Below are 16,717 nucleotides of genomic sequence, written 5' to 3'. Positions count from 1 at the left end.
TGAGAGAGAGGACGTCACCCTGGAGCGCTCCGCCCGCCGCAGGAAGCGGAAGTGGGAGGAGGTGACGGTTGTGGCAGTTGCAGGGTCCGGTGCTGCGGTGCTGCTTGTGCGTTCTGGTAAAGGCCTGGGGGTTCTGCCGCCCTCCCGAGGGGCGGCCCTGTCCCCGACCCTGAGGGTGTTGCGGCCTGTCGGGACCAGGGCAGGGGGGTTGGGGTGGCCTGGTGGTAGCAGGGCCGGAGCTGGCTCCCTGGGGCGCCCGAGGGGCGTGGAAGGGCTCGGTCCGTGTTGGCCGGTACCGCCGTGGCCTGAGAAACCTCATTTCCAGGGTGGTGGGTAATGTCCAGCTGCCGCTTATCGGCGAGCTGTGGGGCTGAGGTGAGGGGCGCCCGCTGGGCCCCGGCAGCCGGGCCGCGGGTGTCCGGCGCTGGGCGGGTGGGGCTTTGCCCAGGTTCTAGTGGGCCGTGACTCGGTGGGCACGGGATTTCCTTGCGTCGGTGTCATGGAGGGGGGTCTCAGGGCACGGCGTTTGCTCAGAAGTGCAGTCGTTAACGATTCGGCCAGTGGAGGAGTTTTGCCTGTGGGAATTAATAGAAGTGCTGAGGCTGCACCTAACAGGACAGCCAGAACAGTATTACAACACGAACGCTGAAGGAGCAGGATCATCACCAGGTGGTCTCAGATGAAGTCTGTTATGATCAAATGCTCGTAACCAGTTGTTTATTGAGTATTCTTGCCTCTTGCTGAGCAGGTAGGCTTTCATCCTCCTCGTTCTCATCAAACGTGTTCAATCAAAAATGAATGAACAGTAGTGGGGATTAACACATCGTGGTATTAAATGAGCAAAAACATAACTGGCTGTAGAAGCAACAGATAGCAAGATGTTACTATATGTATAGTTTGAGAAAGTTAAAGGAGGGAAAAGTGTTTCTTTTGTCTTCTGGTCATTGCAAAAGACAAACCAGCCTTCTGCAAAACAAATCATGACTCTAGAAAGCTGGAAGTAGTGTGCGTGCTGCTGCTGTTACCTTTTAAGGGCAGAGAGCTGTAGCCACGTGAGTCAAAAAAGTTGTAGTTAAGCCTTTTCAGTTAGTGGTATAATCAAAGGAAGTAAGGGCTTTGGGTCATCTCCCTTGAAGAATAGCAGGAGAACTGAAGGAAAAACCTCCAAAACCAGGAGTATGCTGATCTCCAAGTAATGTAGTTAGTGACAGACCCTGGAAAAGGGATGGATGACCTGGAAAAGTGAGACTGGATGGACCTGCGGATAAAGGAGGTAATGGTCAAACAGCATTAGTGGATAAGGGAGAAAATGGCCAGGATGGCAATCTGGGCCAAACTCAGGGTAAAGTTTTACTGTTAGGATAAACTAAGCACGTGCAGCCAGTCAGGGCACTGACTTCTGCTTTGGTTGGATATTGGCTCTCTGAAAAAAAGTTGTATTAGCAAGCAGGACTAAAGAAATTGTGCAACCATGCAGTTGGCATAGCTTCCTCCTCAACTCTTGGTCTGCTTTAAGTACAGTGTGGGATTTCCCTTTCTTGTGGTCCTGTGATGATCTTAGGTTATCTCTGCATAGTCGTGCAGTTGTACTCTGGGAGTGTTAGAGTTTTAAAGGGCAAGATGAGGGCTCACTGAAAAGAGGGAGACCAGAAAGAGAAATTTGAGGAATGGAAACTGGAACTGGATGACTAGCAAGAGGTGGGAGTTGAAGTCCAGCTCCTAGTGAAAAAAGAAACGCGTGCCAGAAGAATTTTCCCTTTTAACTGTTTGGGTCCTGGTGTGGCTTTTATCATTCTGGGGTTGGGATTTTTTTCCTTTGTTTTGGTGTTGGGTTTTTTTTTTACTATGCTACTGAACTGGAGTTTAGAGGTTGTACTGGAAAATAGGGTAATCAAAGATTAACTGTCACTGTTACCTTGCTAAAGACTTTCTTCCCCTCCCCCCCATCCCCACTTCGTTTCCTCCTCAGACTTATGTAATTAGGAAGAGCTGACTGCTAAAGAGAAAATGACAACTCTAGAAAAAGGTAAGTGGTTCACATGACGCCTAATCAGACTGGATTAAAAGTACTTTAACTTGAACTCTAAAGACTAGAGTTACGCTATGTGCCAGCTCCATTCATCTGAACTTACTCCTTTGCTGTAGGTATTAGGAAGTAGTTATGTGACTTCATTACTGCAGTGAAAACCAGAACTGCCTGGATGCAACAGTTAATTGAATGTAGTTTTCTAATCCAATGTTGTGTTGAAAAACAAGTTTGTCACTGGTACTGTCATCTGTCTGTACACTGGTCTGTCAGTCCTCCTCTAGTATTTAAAACCTGTTGATACTGTTTCAGCCAACTTGAAAGCAGGGCAATATAATAGCGTTACTGCAGCATTTTTAAAATTCATCATTTGGATAGAGGATGCAGGCTCACTTTACTGCCTGCAGTATGAGGAAAAAAGCAGTATGTGTTGCTGTGTTCTAAGAAAGGTTCTTTCTTTCAGCCATTGTGAGGAAACTATTACAATAATATTCAGCTGAAAGCTTATAAACTTAAATCAATTTCAGTACATTATCATACATACTGGGCAGTTCAGAGAAGGCAGCAGCATTACTGGGGATACTGAGGTCTGTTGATTAGAAATCAAGCAGAACTGGCTTGTTGGCTTTTCTTAAACCTTCACATGGCAACTAAAACACACGGTAGACAGTACTTAAAAGTCTGCTAAACTTTAGTAGCTATGTAGCTGATAGCTGCTTTTCATTTAATTCTTGTTTTTAAAATGAGACTGCTCTGATTCTGTCAGTTCCCAAAACCTGGTTTTTCTTTCAGCCTATAAGTAATATTGTCAAGAATTTTCTCCATACTAGCTCTTTTTCCTGTCTACGTTTAATCTTGTATGGCAGCAGGAAATTAAAATCAATACAATTCATATCAATGTTTGTCTTGTACTGTTAATATTAATGAGCAATGCACGCTTGAGTAAGGACTTGTCTAACTTGTCCTTTGCAGCAGCAATTATTAAGCACTATTTTACACATGTAGCGTGCAATTAAAGTCTGTAACTTTGAAATACAGAAATTAAGTGAAGAGTTACAATTCAACTATAACAAAGTGAAAGAGGTAAACTTTCCCTCCGTTATTTCTGAATTTTAGTTGATGATGTCTCATCGCCCATCCGAGGACCTGGAGATGGCATGGAAACAGAGCAGACAGCTGAACCTGTGGAAGTAATCACTGGAGCCAACATCACGAACCATCACATCCACCGCAGCCCACATAAAAAGACAGTCTCTTCCCTGAGTCCTGGCGTTCTGCAGCTAGGGAAAATACATGCTGATAAATCAGTGGAGATTGAAGCTGTTCGTATATTAGTCCCCAAAGCAGCTATCACCCATGTTGTTCCAACTAAAAATGCTAAGGTAGCTAAATCAGTGGGACATAAAGGAGACACATTCCATCAGTCAGATGGAGCTGCAGATCCCAAGAAAGAACAATTAGAGCTGAAAAATGCAATTGAAAAGCTAAAGAATTCAGAAAAGCGGTTGCTACAGGATAAAGAAGGTCTCTCTAATCAGCTGCGTATACAGACAGAGGTAAGAAATGAAAGGTATTTTCTCTTGCAGAGCTGAGCTGCTTTGGTTTATATGAGCGGGTTGTGAATGTGACCAAAGAGAACTACTGTGACACTCTAGCCTTGAAACAAATAGTTTCCCTTTTGAGCTTATCAGCTAAGATACAGAGTGGAAGTACATCTAAGTAATCCGGTACTACTTCTCTGACAACAGATGGAAAGAATCAAAGGCTTAAAACTGGGAGAAACACATTAGAGGGCTGCAGGAAAATGGATGTTTCATGAGGAAAGATTTTGCTCCTCAACTCAACTGCTAAGTGAAAATTGTTTTGCCATAGAAGGGGTGACTGTAATTTTCTACGTAATGTAATCTGTGGATGTCTTGTCTAATCCTTTATTTTACTGATTCAGGACTTGAATACTACTGAAGCTTTGTTTCTTGTAGCAGGCTTCTTCCTCTTTGGCCACTGTTAGAATTTAAATTAAAGAATGTTAAATGTGCATTAGTCTCAAAAGGTTGTCCTCACTAGACTGGATTGTGAGTCTTATTGTGAGTCTGTGTTGGATGCATCCCATTATGGAAAGAGAAAAGCAATTTATTGTTAGCAATTTGCAATAACTTGCACTACATTCTGGAAGTAGGAGGTGTTTCATTCTATATTGATAATTACAGGGCAGTCTGGTCTAATTCTAGGTGAATCGGGAGCTGAAGAAATTACTTGTTGCTTCTGTTGGGGATGATCTGCAGTATCACTTTGAACGGATGGCTCGTGAGAAAAATCAGCTAATCCTAGAAAATGAAGTCCTGGGCCGGAATATGTCTCAGTTGTCTGAACAATTGGAGCGCATGTCTATTCAATGTGATGTGTGGCGAAGCAAATTCCTAGCAAGCAGGTATTCCCTCTTACAGAGCTGTTAAAACAGCACTCTCCTTCAGTCTCTTGTTGCATATGCCCATTGCAGTGCCTGGCAATGTGCTTATATATGCAGCTATACTGACACCTGCTATGAAATTTGAGTATACAGAAAAGGTGCAAAGAAAATAAGTTCCTTGTAACTCTGAGCAGTTCTGCTTTTCAAAGGTAATACAGCGGGTCTTAAAACTCCTAAACCCTTAATTACAGTTCTTGTCAACGTAGCAAGAAAAGCTCTTTATTTTGATAGACTATGTGCAGTTTAGGGTTTACAAATGCCTTCCAGGACAGCTGTCTTGTCTTAAAGTTAACTAGCTTGATTTTCATCCCCACCCCCCAGTATCATATAGTCATCAGCTTGTGAAGCAGCTGATTTGGTTAAGAACTCTGCTTCTAGTGATTCAGGAATCTACTGGGAAAAGCAGCTCAGTATGGAAGAAAGAATGGGGTGATCTCTTCATTAAACACTGTTTGTGTTACTGCTAAGAATCCTACTGTTATTTCTGTAACTGTAAAATCTGGTGTGAATGTCAAAATCTCATTTGACAATGGATTAGACTTTTAACTTGCTAAGTGTAGTTGTCTTACCAGATCTGTAAATAGCGTTCTAGGATTTTTAATCTTCTATTGTACTCGGATATAACTGACTAAATTTTAATTATGATGCTTAATGCATATTACAAAAGACCTTACTGCTTGAAGGAAATGATAATAGAATACACTTTCCTTCCTTTAATTTGCTGGTCTTCAGAAGTTGCAGCATATTGAGGGAATGGTGAGTACTTGTGATAGTCCTCACTAGGCAAGAGTTACTATCCTAACTTAATTTGTTTTAGCGTTAATAGGAGATTGTTCTGAGGTCAGGGATGGGAGGCCCTAGCAATGTGTTTGAGTCACACCCTTCGATATTGTAACATTCTGGTTCATTGAGGTCTCAGATTTCTAACTGGTGGTTGCTTAAATGTCATTCTGGTTTTTGCATTTGCAGTATTGCAGGCATTTGAAATACCTGCTTGAGGGGTCAGTGTCAAGCCTCGTGGCATAGCAAAATGTGACAATTGTCTCATTTGTAGCTCTTAAATGCTTCTTTCTGGTTATTGCCCCAGAGGAAGGTGAAGTGGTGAATCAATCCAGTCTGTAGCCATAGCTGTCATCTTTTAGAGAGGAGTATGAAAAGATGTGACTACAGCATACTTGAGAACTGTGTTAGTAAAACAAAGTGTATTTGGCTTTTTATCTTGGGATCCTTGTCCACTATGTTCACTTACCCGAGGTATTCTGAAATACCTGTTACTAGATTTGTGTTGTGATAAGATTGTTCAAAGTGAACAAGTCAAAACATAATCTTGCACTTGTGTTGACTGTAGTTGCACAGAAATTGTTCTTAATATGTGTCCTTTGTAATTAGGTCAATACAGGCTTTGCCTGGGGGAGGGAAGCAAGAACAACAGCTTAACCCTTAGTTTAAGCTGACAAATTATGGTCTGTAGTATAATAAAGGTGACTTTCAAACTGCTCACTTACACTACTGATTGGACATTTCTTTCGCAGGGTTATGGCTGATGAGCTAACCAATACCAGAGCAATTCTTCAGCGTCAAACCAGGGATGCACAAAGTGCAATCCAGGACTTGCTGAATGAACGCGACCAGTTCCGTCAAGAGATGATTGATACACAGAAGTATGATTTTTCTAATCCAGCCTAGCTCTGTGCAAACTTCATTTCTGTCAGTTTATTCTAGGCCAGAAAAGAATCAAATAACTTTCTTCCATTCCAGTGACATTCACAAAAATCAGTTACGCTGATGGATAGTATGGTCACTTTTCAGTCTCAGAGCTGAAAGAGCCAAAGTAGCATTAATTCTTTCTTCATTCTCTGGAGGTGTGAGGTCTTAGGGGTAATATAATGTAGAACTGACATCCCTCATATCCTCAGGCTTTCTCTGTAATCACTTACTCGCTTGACTGCAAGTCTCCTCTGTGGCTTTCCAAAACACATACACCATCTTCTACCTGCATTTTAGTGATTAACCTGCCAGATGTCAAATAAGTTTTACCAGTATTAAAATACTGTGTTGCTGAGGCCAGGAGAATAGTCTGTTTGCATCCCTTTCCCCTCCCCGCCCTTTTTTGTTGTTGTTGTTGTTTAACATCCAGCTCGTGCAGTAAGTCTTGGGAAGGGACAATTCCTGTGAAGTATTCTGCGTGCTGATAGTATAGAGTACAAAAAGCGCTAATAGTGCTTTTTTCCTTTCTGCACAGGCTGCTGGAGGAGCTGATGGTTTCTCTTCAGTGGGGGAGACAGCAGACATACTATCCTAGTGCCCAGCCTTACACTACAACAGAGCTAGCAGCTGTGAATTGTAAGCTAGCCAAAGCTGTAAGCTCACATCTTCTTGGAAATGTTGGCACCAACAGTCCAAAAAAGACTTCAACGGCTGTGGAGTTTTGCAGTACCCCTGCTGAGAAAATGGCTGAAATGGTAAGAACTCGTCATATACCTCAATGTGTCAGTAGTCTTCTTTCCAGAAAGAAACACTTTACTTTGTGTTAACTACTTAATATATTGCCTTTTTAAAAAAACTATATGCAGGGAAAACATGCTGAATAGAACTGTCTGTTTCCCTCATTTAACAACAACAACAAAACAAAAAACCACCAAAAAACACAAACCAAAAAAAACCCTCAAAAACAAACAAACCTGGAAGAATAAGCAGAACAACATAAATAAGATGATACATACTGACTGTTTCTTTCTCTGTTCCTAGCATGACAAGTGACGGGGTCAAAATTTGTTTACAGTTAGTGTGTCAGGAGGAAGCCAACTGAAAATACTTAGCTGAATTTAAAATGCGAGTGGAAAAAGAAATTTAAGTAGGAATAAGTCATAACACTTCAGCAGTAGTCTCTGTTGCCCTAAAAACAAGTTCTGTTGGAAGTGGGTGGAAACACAGAGAGAAGCTATATGATTATCTTTCAAGATAGGGTTCCACTGCAGGAAGGTTGATGTTTAAATAGCAAACTAGGCTGACAGTTTAGTCTGGAAGCAGTTGAGTTGAAGCAATAGTTGAGCAGCAGGAGGCTCACAGTGCCTAGTGATCTGTGGTGTTCTTGCCTGGGTTTGCTCAACTCTGCTAAAAAGATTGATTATTTTTTTATTATTATTCTCAATAAAATCATAACTTGGATTTCTGGTGGACATACTTTATAAACAGTACTCAGTGTCTTTATATTGAGGGTCTGGATAGATTTAGTTTTCAACTTGGGGGAAAGAAATTGAAAAATTGCTTTTGAGCAGAAATCCTTCCTAGCTGTTAAGGAAGGACAAAACCCATTAAAATGAATAATTTTTTTTCAGTCTCAATTTTTCCATCCTTAGGTGCTACGTGTACTGGATCCAGCTGCGCGTACAGAAACAGCGACAGAAGTTTCTTTTTCTGAGACTCCTCCATCCTCCTTCCTTTCCACAAAGAAAAGTATTGGAAGGTTTCACCCATATACAAGATACGAAGATGTAACTTTCAATTGTTGCAATCACTGTCAAGGAGAGCTGATAGCCCTTTAAAAACACAACCAATGCAACTGCACGTGCACAGTTTCTGAAGAGTTACACTAGTTGATGTTCAGCAGGCTTCCCTTTTTCCTATTTCTTTCCATAATGGGTGGGTTTAACATTGGAAGTTATGCAGTTTCTGCTTCTCTACCTTTTGAAGTTGGGATTCCTTAGCCTCTGGGCTACTTTACTACTTTTCAGTAAAAAGCTACTTATTTCTACAAAGGCAAGACCAAAAATGTATGCTGGTCCAAGCTGTAGAGCATAGAGATGCCCTTGACTATTTAAGGTTTACAGTCTTATAAGCAAATCTCAACAAATTTCTTTTTAGACGAAGACAAAAGTGTAACTATACCGAAGTAAATGAAGTGCTGATAGGTTATGTTTAAAATAAATTTTAAACAAAAGGCAATGGAAAATGGTCAGTTCCGTGCATTTTTTTTAATCTTAGCCAAGGCGACAAACTGTCCCCAAGTCTATGTTGAGCCTTTTAAATTTAGTAATAAAAAGGAATATGTGCAATGATTCCTTATAGCCGTAAGTTCTGCAAGTAAAGAGCATATGCAGTGTTGCAGCCCTCCTGGCAAGAAAGGGAGAGCCTGAACGAACTCTAGCTATAATATATAAATAGTAACTGATTTTAAATTGATTCTGGGAAACTGTGCAGGGTAAGATTATTCTTGTGTTTCCGTAAAGCTAAAATAATGGCTTTTCCATCTGTTTCTGCTTCTGGCGTGAAGCGTTTCATAGCTGATCCTCAGCAAAGACAGACTGATACACCTTCTTTAGCACACACTGTTGAAACCTGACAAGCGTTAGAACTCTGTCCTTGCCCAAGGTCTTCCCAGCTGTTATGGGAAGCTGAAGATAAGCACTAAGTTTGCACAGGTGCTGTTAAAGTATTTTTTTACTTACATGATTTTATAATCTTGATGTGGGTTCAAAGAGAACTTTTAGTGGTTAATCTGCTAAATCCAAAGAAGCATATTTAAGTTGCAAAGGTAAAGAGGAAAGGTAGGAGGATGCAAATACAGGTTTTAATTTCTTAGTTTCACTTCCAGATTTGTCTTAAGTAGCTGTCTAGTTTGGAGAAACCTTTCTGAAATGGTTGCTTTTACCCAGTTTTCCTTTGAATCTCATACGATGATCAGAATATGTAAGTTGTTAGGTTCTTGCTGTTGCTGGCCATGCTTTGGTTTGCATGAAGAAAGCTACAATAAACTTTCTTTTCTTGCTTTCGGGTTGCAATTTTGGACTTTATACAGCTCTCTCTGACCTTGTGTTTTCTTTGCAGCATAAAAGGAACTGTGACATTGAACTGTAAACCCCTTCAGTCTTCTGGTCTGAGGTAATGAACCAAGAAGCATTTATTTGTGGCTTACTACAATTAGGGAGATAGTGTGAACCTTTTCCAACTTCTCCCTGCATTTGCTTGCTGGACAAAAGAAGCATCTTTCCCTTGGTGTCAGGGGAAGGTAGAGGAGGGAGGAAGGCACTTGTTACTCATGTTTCTCAGTAGCATGTGAAATTTTCATTTCACATCCATGCCCTTCATCTGTGCTGGCAAAAGCTGCAACACAGCACCCTCTGGTCAAACACCAGTGCTCTCTCAATATGCCTATAACTATCTCCAGAATGGTAACGGAAAACTACTAATCACAGATTTGCTTTGTATCTACTACACTTCTGTGACACTACTTCCAGAAAATTATTTGAATGTGGAAAAATGTAAGAACAATGCCAGATCATGAAATATGATGGACACATAGCTGGACAGAATGCTTCTCATCTTCCACTAGTTTTATGATTTCATTAGTGGCCTCAGCATGTTCTCTGACAAGAGTTCACAATTTAGCTGGGTACGGTGATGTAGTTTATTATAATTAGTTTAGCAAACATGAACATGTATACAAGGAATCCAGTTTCCTTTGTATCAGTAAAGGTCATAACTCTCAACCTTTCCATGGAACTGAAAACTACTGAATATGACTCACATAAGTTTCAAAAACTGTTGTGTGTTCACATACATCTTAGCCTTCAATGACTTCTTTCCCTGAACTAAAATAAAACAGTCCTCTGATCTAGCCAGAATTAACAGCTGGTCAACAGATAAATAGAAAGTGGTACAAGAAACAACATTTTCCAACAACATAACACCTTGTACAGTCTTCATCACAAGCAGCAACAAACAGCAATATAAATCCAGCAAAAATTCAACATAATAGCCTGCATCCAGGAATTCATGGTGGAGTTGAGTATAAAGTACCTTTTAAAGACAGAAATGTATATTTGCCACCCTCATACATAGATCTCACTCTTACTTAGATTTGGTCAAACCAAGAAGATCCCCGAGTTATACATAAAAGCAGGCTTTTCAACAAAATCACAAATAAATAGATAGTAAAACCATTGTCAATGAAACTAATTATTAAACTTGCTTGAAAGCTTTAAAAACACCACAAAAAGTCAGTAGCTGTAAAGAGCAAAAGCTCAAGCTATAAAAATTAAGAGTGTTGCCACGAAGAACTCTGTGGTTACATCAAACTTTCAACTATAATGGTCTGTGAAGCGAAAAGATTTTGGCTCTGAACTAATACAGTGGATGTTCTGCATCTGTTTTGCTCTTCTGGCTTCTAATCTAAGCTGCCTTGCTCGCTCTTTAGCAGCTAGTTCCTCTGCTCGTTTTTCTTCTCTCTTTCTTTTTAGCCATCTGTGGAAAGAGAAAGAGGATTAGAACTACTGACAGTTGCAATTGCAAGTTTTATGCCATCTGTTCAAAGGAGGCTTGCCCCCATTTAACTAGTCACCTTGTCCTGTAGGATCAAGTTAGGTGTCATGGCTCAGCCAGTCTAAAAGCCCACCGTTCCTAAAGATAGGAAGCACCACTTTTCCATCCCAATTCTGCTGTTTCTGCACCCACCCTTACCTCCCCCCTTTTGTTGAGGGGAAAAAAATAATTTTATAGGATGAACTTTCTGTTTGTTTAATGAACTGAATCAACCCAAGCTTGTTTCAGAACAGGCAAAAAGGGGTAAGGGAGTAGGATCTGAGCAGAAGTCAGTCACTATTTCAGCTCAGGTTCTGACAAGCAGTTTTGTAACAGTGAACAACCAACATCAAGGAATTCATGTATTTTTGCTAGGGTGTAAGTTTATGAGGGCATATTCATGAAGAAAAAAGCCCAAAACAGAAAGGACTTCAGCAGTAAAGATGTACCATAAAATAACCACAGTCTTAAGCTGATAGACTACAAAATTTTCAAGTATGATTCCCTAGGAATGACCCTCCTCACTCTTTAAAGGCTCTGTTGCATTCCTCTGTTCTTGGAAAAAAAGCAATTCCTTCAGCTTGGCGTCTCAAAATTTCTATCTGTTTTTCTTTCATGTGTTCTTGGTGCTTTTTTTTAAGCCATAACTTGAAGGCTTCTTCTGGATTCCTGCTCCTCTCCTATTTAAAAAAAAAAAAAAAAAAAAAGACATATATATATACACACAAGGCTTATCATTAAATGACCTTTATATTAATCACACTATACTAATTTTTTCAACTCTGCTGGCATCTCCCATCCATGAAATGTACCTTATAAGCAAACTCAAGCATATGTTAATCTGGCATGGAATACACATGAGCAAGCATTCAAAGCCATATGTTTTAAAAAATACTGAATTTAGCTTTTCAAGCCTATTGCTACAAGGCAGAGGAACTTCAGAACACAGCATCTGAATCTTCAGGTTTTGGTCAGATCACGTGCATTAACTGCTTGTCATCACGTTCTGATGGTAAGGAATACATCTCAAAGGGGTTTCTGGCTGCTTGTTCGCTGCAGGGTTCAATCAAGTAATTCTCCTGATAAAAAAGAACATCACTGTATCTCCTGTGGTTTTATGGCTATTAAGTTCATAGACGCAGCTTCTGCAATGCAAGCCACCCTGCCAAGCAGAACAATCCTAAGCATGCAAGTCGATCTGACTCTTCACTGAAAACAACGTAACAAAAACATTTCCTATTACTGTAAATTTTCATATGCTTAGCTAAAAATACAGGGTCAGAATTTGCTTTCCTATTTAACAAGAGTGCTGCAGACCCCAGTCCTACATTATGAAGATCTTACCTTGCTGTTCAAGTCTTCTAGCTCCTTTGCACGACGGATTCGCTTTTCTTCTTGCACTTGTTCTTTCTTCTTCTGTAACCAAGCTTTAAAAACCATCTCATTCTCTCTTCTCTTCTGTTCTTCTTGCTCCCTTTTCCTTTCTTCTTCCTTAAATGGAATGAAGAATGAATAAACGTAGCTTTTAAGAGAACCATCCTAATCTGTAAGGCCTTCATAGACAATAAGCAAGCCATTTGAATTAGACACAAAAATACTGATGAAACAAGGAATATTCAAAGAGTCCATCATAGTTTATGCTACTTTTAGGAAGAAACGAGTTTGAGCACTTCTGTGGTTCATGTGACATTCAGATACTTTCAGTCTAATCCTTTTTGTGTGATTACCTCCGTTTCCATGATACATCACAACTTACAGACATTTCAGTAGCAACAGATGAAAAGACATTTACAATTAAGCCTGCCCCATATCTCTGACTGGCTTAAAATTGGTTTAAACTGGTGCATTTTAAAAAAGAATGCAGCTCTCGGGCCTGATGGACCACTAAACCTTCAAGGATATTTAACTACCTATGGACTGCAGGCAGTACCTTATAAATAAGAGATTATTTTTTTTCCTGGACATAGAAGTTGTAATGTATTTATTTAAGGATTATTAATAGCTTAACACTTTTTTCAGGTTTACAGAATGAACTGATTTTTACAAAATTAAGAAAGGAGTGGAGGGTGGGGGGATCGTTTGATTGCTTTTCAGCTAACAACCAGTATCTACAAGAGGGAGAAAGGTTTTCAAATAATGCTTTGGAAAGCTGATTAGGACATTTTACTAGGTTTTGACTCTCTCATGCGGAAGCTACAATTCCCACTCATTTCAACGCTCAGAGAAATCTGTTCTTCTTGTGAACAGATGATGTTCCTCCCACCTACACACAACTTTCAGACTATCCTCCAAATTTACGATTTGTAATTTACTAAAAGAAACCCTACCACGATGAAGCAGATAGATTCCAGTAATGTCAAGAAAAGTTTCATGCCAGTGGCATCCATGACAGAATGGAACTCAATTAAAGAATGAAGAAATAAGGTGTTACATTCTTACCTTTTCGTAAGTCAGCCAACAACAGAAGAGATTTAGCACGCACTGTTAGGAAAATAACCTTCCTCACTTCCACCACACTACCTTTTACTTTAAATACGCAGAGTATGGTGTCAAGAGATCTAGTTGTGTGTGTACAAGGAAAACACATCAGTAACTCTTCACTTTTCGTACCCCTTGTTACTGGCCTAAGCCTCAGCAAACTCTTGAAATAAAGCTGGCTAGACCTATTTCCACAGATAGAAAGCAACCTTAGAAACTACTTAGCCAGCTTACTTAGAACATCGTGGCACAGAAGAATGGTAGATGCTTCATGCCTTTTTTACAGACCAACATAAGTTACCTTTTTGCAACTGTATTATCGTAATGCAAAGTGAAGAAAAACATCTAAGTTTTTAAAATCTTTGTTGAAGATTTCTGAAGTTCCTGTTACAGCTGTCAGAGGCTGACTATTAAGTATTATTTTTTGCTGAATAAGGAGCTGAGAAAGAAAAGGGGTTTTTCCCCAGTAATATTTAAGATACTGATTTCATTTTCTAAAATAAAATTTGGGTGAGTTTTTTTTTCCCTCTCAATTACTGCCCTTTATAGATATAAGAAAAATAACCTCAGTACTGGGAATATTTTCTTCTTTTTGTCCTCTGTGGAGGGCCCAAGTAAAACCAAATAAGAAGGAAACGTAGTATAGATTAACAGAGAAAGAAGGAAAGAAAACCTGCTTTGCAAAAACTGACTGAGAAAACTTACTACAAACTCACCCATGAAAAAACTTTACAGGAAAAAATATCCAGTTGTATTATCAGTCAACATGAATTCACCTGCATGCATGTTATATAAGCAACAAGGCATGGCACTTTCGAAGTGAGCTGTATCTTCCATACACGTTAAACACGTCCCTCTTTTCACAGTTCTCGTGGTCATTCTCCTGTGTAAATCTTACTTCATGACTGAACGCTCTCCCATATGATAACTGCCTATTACAGACTTCATCAGCACCCAAACATGCACCTGCATTACTGTGGTTAATTTAACTTCCTGCATTGCAGTATAATCTGTGGAGATGAGACACCATGTGCTACGTTCCAGTAAACAGTGGGCCTGTAATGACACCTAGGTAAAAACAGAGTCAATAAGCAAAAGCAGTAAGCACAATACAGCAGAAGGCAGCCTATTTATGAAGGATATATTAAATACTTAATTTCTCCTGTAAGCAAGGCATGATCCTATACCACTCTGTGAGGTTTTTTTTTCTTTTAAGGGAAGGAGTTTTGAGAGATTCTGTACAAATTCCAGAGAATTAATATTAGTAGTATTGTTATTGCTGCCTCTTTTATAATGGAAAAATGGTGTGAATGCCCTGAACATGTGGTCTCTGTGAAGCAGAGGAACAGGATGGTCACTGTGATCTACTTGTTGCCTCTGTATCTTTACCTCTTTCCTCAGTTTTTCCTTCCTTTGTTCTAGCTGCTTCCGCAATTCTTTTTGTCTGGGAGAAAGACAGTAAGTGGTGCTTCTCACAGGCACATTTGCAGACTGTGCCCTCTGTGGAGTCTTCCGTTTTCCCAGACCTCTTGCAGCATTGATAGCAGAATTTGGACGACGCTTAGGGTTAGATGGAGGCTTAGGGAAATAGACACACTCTTCACCACCACGAGAAAAAGAATGTGCTCCTGGTCTTGCTGGAGGCACTTCCTTCATTCGAGAGACAGTGCCAAAAGGACTGTAGTGTGAAGATTTTGGAGATGTATGTTGAGTTTCAATATCAGTAAAAGAAACACTTACTGGGGGCAAAAAGCCCTGGCTTTCAATATCACGTAAACTTAAGAGTTCAAACTTCCCATCTTTTTCAACTAGGATTTTGCCATCCTTCTTGTCCTCATCCTTGCCAGCATGTGGTGAAAGTGATGTGCTTTCCTGTCCCATTTCATTAGAAATACGCAACTGAGAGAGCCTATTCGAAACATCATCTCCTCTTGCAAGGTCAATTTTACAACCTTCAGCATCTTCTAGAGGAGGAACTTCAAGATCCACCAACTTATCCTTAAATTTTAATTTTCGCTCTCTGTTCTGATCCACAGGAGCCTGGTTCTCCAGCAGTTTGTTGGCTTCTTCAATCTTTTCCAAGATATAACGCTTTATTTCTTCATCCTCTTCCTCATCTAGTTCCTGCTGGTTCTCCAGCTTGGATTCCTGGACAGAGCTTTCACTATCAGTATCAGATACATGGTCCCCCTGCTTAATATCAGACCTGGATTCCAAACTTTCTTCACTGGAGGATCTCGCTTTTGCATCTACATCTGCCTCTGAAAGCTGCTCTGGATTTTCTTCCATTTCCTCATTGTCTTCCTCAAATTTGTCTGTAACTTTAACAACTTGTGCTTCAACGTGCTCTTCATTTTCTTCAGGATTCTAAAAAAAATTAAAATAAACTAGTCTATTCTCCAACAAAGAACAGTATCAGAGAAAGAGAAAAGAAATAGTGAAAGAAAAGAGCAGTACCAACTACCCTAAATCTAAACCAGGCTGTCAAATAGTGCATGTCATAACTAACAGCTTTTTTGGCACTAACAACTCTTGCAGTTTCTCAGTGTTCACATCTGCACAAAGTTTAACTAACCATGGCTTGCGCAGTAAAGCCATCAGTGACAGCATACACACAGAACAATGTGTGCTGCAAACACTGAAAGTAACCCAGAAGTACTTTTGAAGCAAACATTATTTTCAGTGAACACTGATTTTTCTGTTTTTAAGGCAATTACAACCAAACTAACCAGTTCACTGAACTGTTTTTCACTATAATTCCAAATAACCTTCCTGTCAAAATTCAGTGAATGTGCCTATCAAACCGTACTGAGTTTTATGCTTATCATTCCAATCTAAATAAGACAACTAGTACTTAATTTAACAAATACCTCTCTTTCACCAAGGTTTTCTTTTTCTTCTTCATTAATTAGCCATTCGAGGTCTTTTTCAAAATCATCCTCATATTCTCCGCCTTCTGCTAAATCACCCATATCTGCTGGATCTCCTTGATCTTCCTTTTCACTCATTTTGGTGATGTGTTAGAGCAATACTACAAAAAGTAGAGGGGAAAAAAATGTTTTAAAACTCTAGTGACACACAAATACAGCAACACACAAATATGTCTCTTGTGACATCCACATCAAACTTGTGAGCAGCATCAATATAACCATGTTAGACAATGCCACAGCACCTCAGGACTAAAGATCACCAGTGGTTTATAAACATGAATGGTTTTGGCTTTTCCAGCTCCGACTACTAGGGGAAGATCTGAGTCGAAGCAAACCAGGGTGACTTAATGTCTTGCAGTAAGTCTCTGACAGAGCTAAAACTAGTGCCCATGATCTTTTTCTCTCATGCTTGGACAAAGATACGGCTATTTTATGTTTGTTAGAAGTACTACAAGCTTTCATCGCTGCCAGGCGTGGTTTACACTGTTTTATATCTGTCTGGCCCATTTTGCTTTA

At 39.9% G+C, this 16,717-nt stretch overlaps 2 protein-coding genes across 5 annotated transcripts; one reads left to right on the top strand and one right to left on the bottom strand.

Annotated features, from left to right (window-relative positions):
• The first annotated feature begins 4 nt into the window (after positions 1–4).
• On the top strand, positions 5–9,265 carry BLZF1 (basic leucine zipper nuclear factor 1). 4 transcript variants are annotated; one of them, XM_040594482.1, is made up of 7 exons: positions 5–116; positions 1,970–2,026; positions 3,143–3,582; positions 4,255–4,454; positions 6,026–6,154; positions 6,736–6,955; positions 7,853–9,265. In XM_040594482.1, exons 2-7 carry the CDS (start codon positions 2,008–2,010, stop codon positions 8,036–8,038), a joined length of 1,194 nt encoding a protein of 397 aa, XP_040450416.1. In that variant the 5' UTR covers positions 5–116; positions 1,970–2,007; the 3' UTR covers positions 8,039–9,265. The 4 variants fall into 4 exon arrangements, with proteins under 4 accessions (XP_040450416.1, XP_040450419.1, XP_040450417.1 ...); XM_040594485.1 differs by having other exon boundaries at positions 7,832–7,940; XM_040594483.1 differs by lacking the exon at positions 5–116 and adding an exon at positions 511–748.
• Positions 9,266–9,886: 621 nt separating this feature from the next.
• CCDC181 (coiled-coil domain containing 181) lies at positions 9,887–16,279 on the bottom strand. The gene is made up of 5 exons (XM_040594479.1): positions 16,142–16,279; positions 14,661–15,638; positions 12,138–12,284; positions 11,319–11,473; positions 9,887–10,736 (listed from the first exon to the last, which is right to left on the bottom strand). Exons 1-5 carry the CDS (start codon positions 16,277–16,279, stop codon positions 10,574–10,576), a joined length of 1,581 nt encoding a protein of 526 aa, XP_040450413.1. The 3' UTR covers positions 9,887–10,573.
• Positions 16,280–16,717: the final 438 nt, after the last annotated feature.

Source organism: Falco naumanni, chromosome 5 (assembly GCF_017639655.2).
Source record: "Falco naumanni isolate bFalNau1 chromosome 5, bFalNau1.pat, whole genome shotgun sequence".
NCBI lineage: Eukaryota > Metazoa > Chordata > Aves > Falconiformes > Falconidae > Falco > Falco naumanni.
The sequence above is the reverse complement of the archived record's forward strand: the minus strand, read 5'-3'. Positions and strand labels throughout refer to the sequence as shown.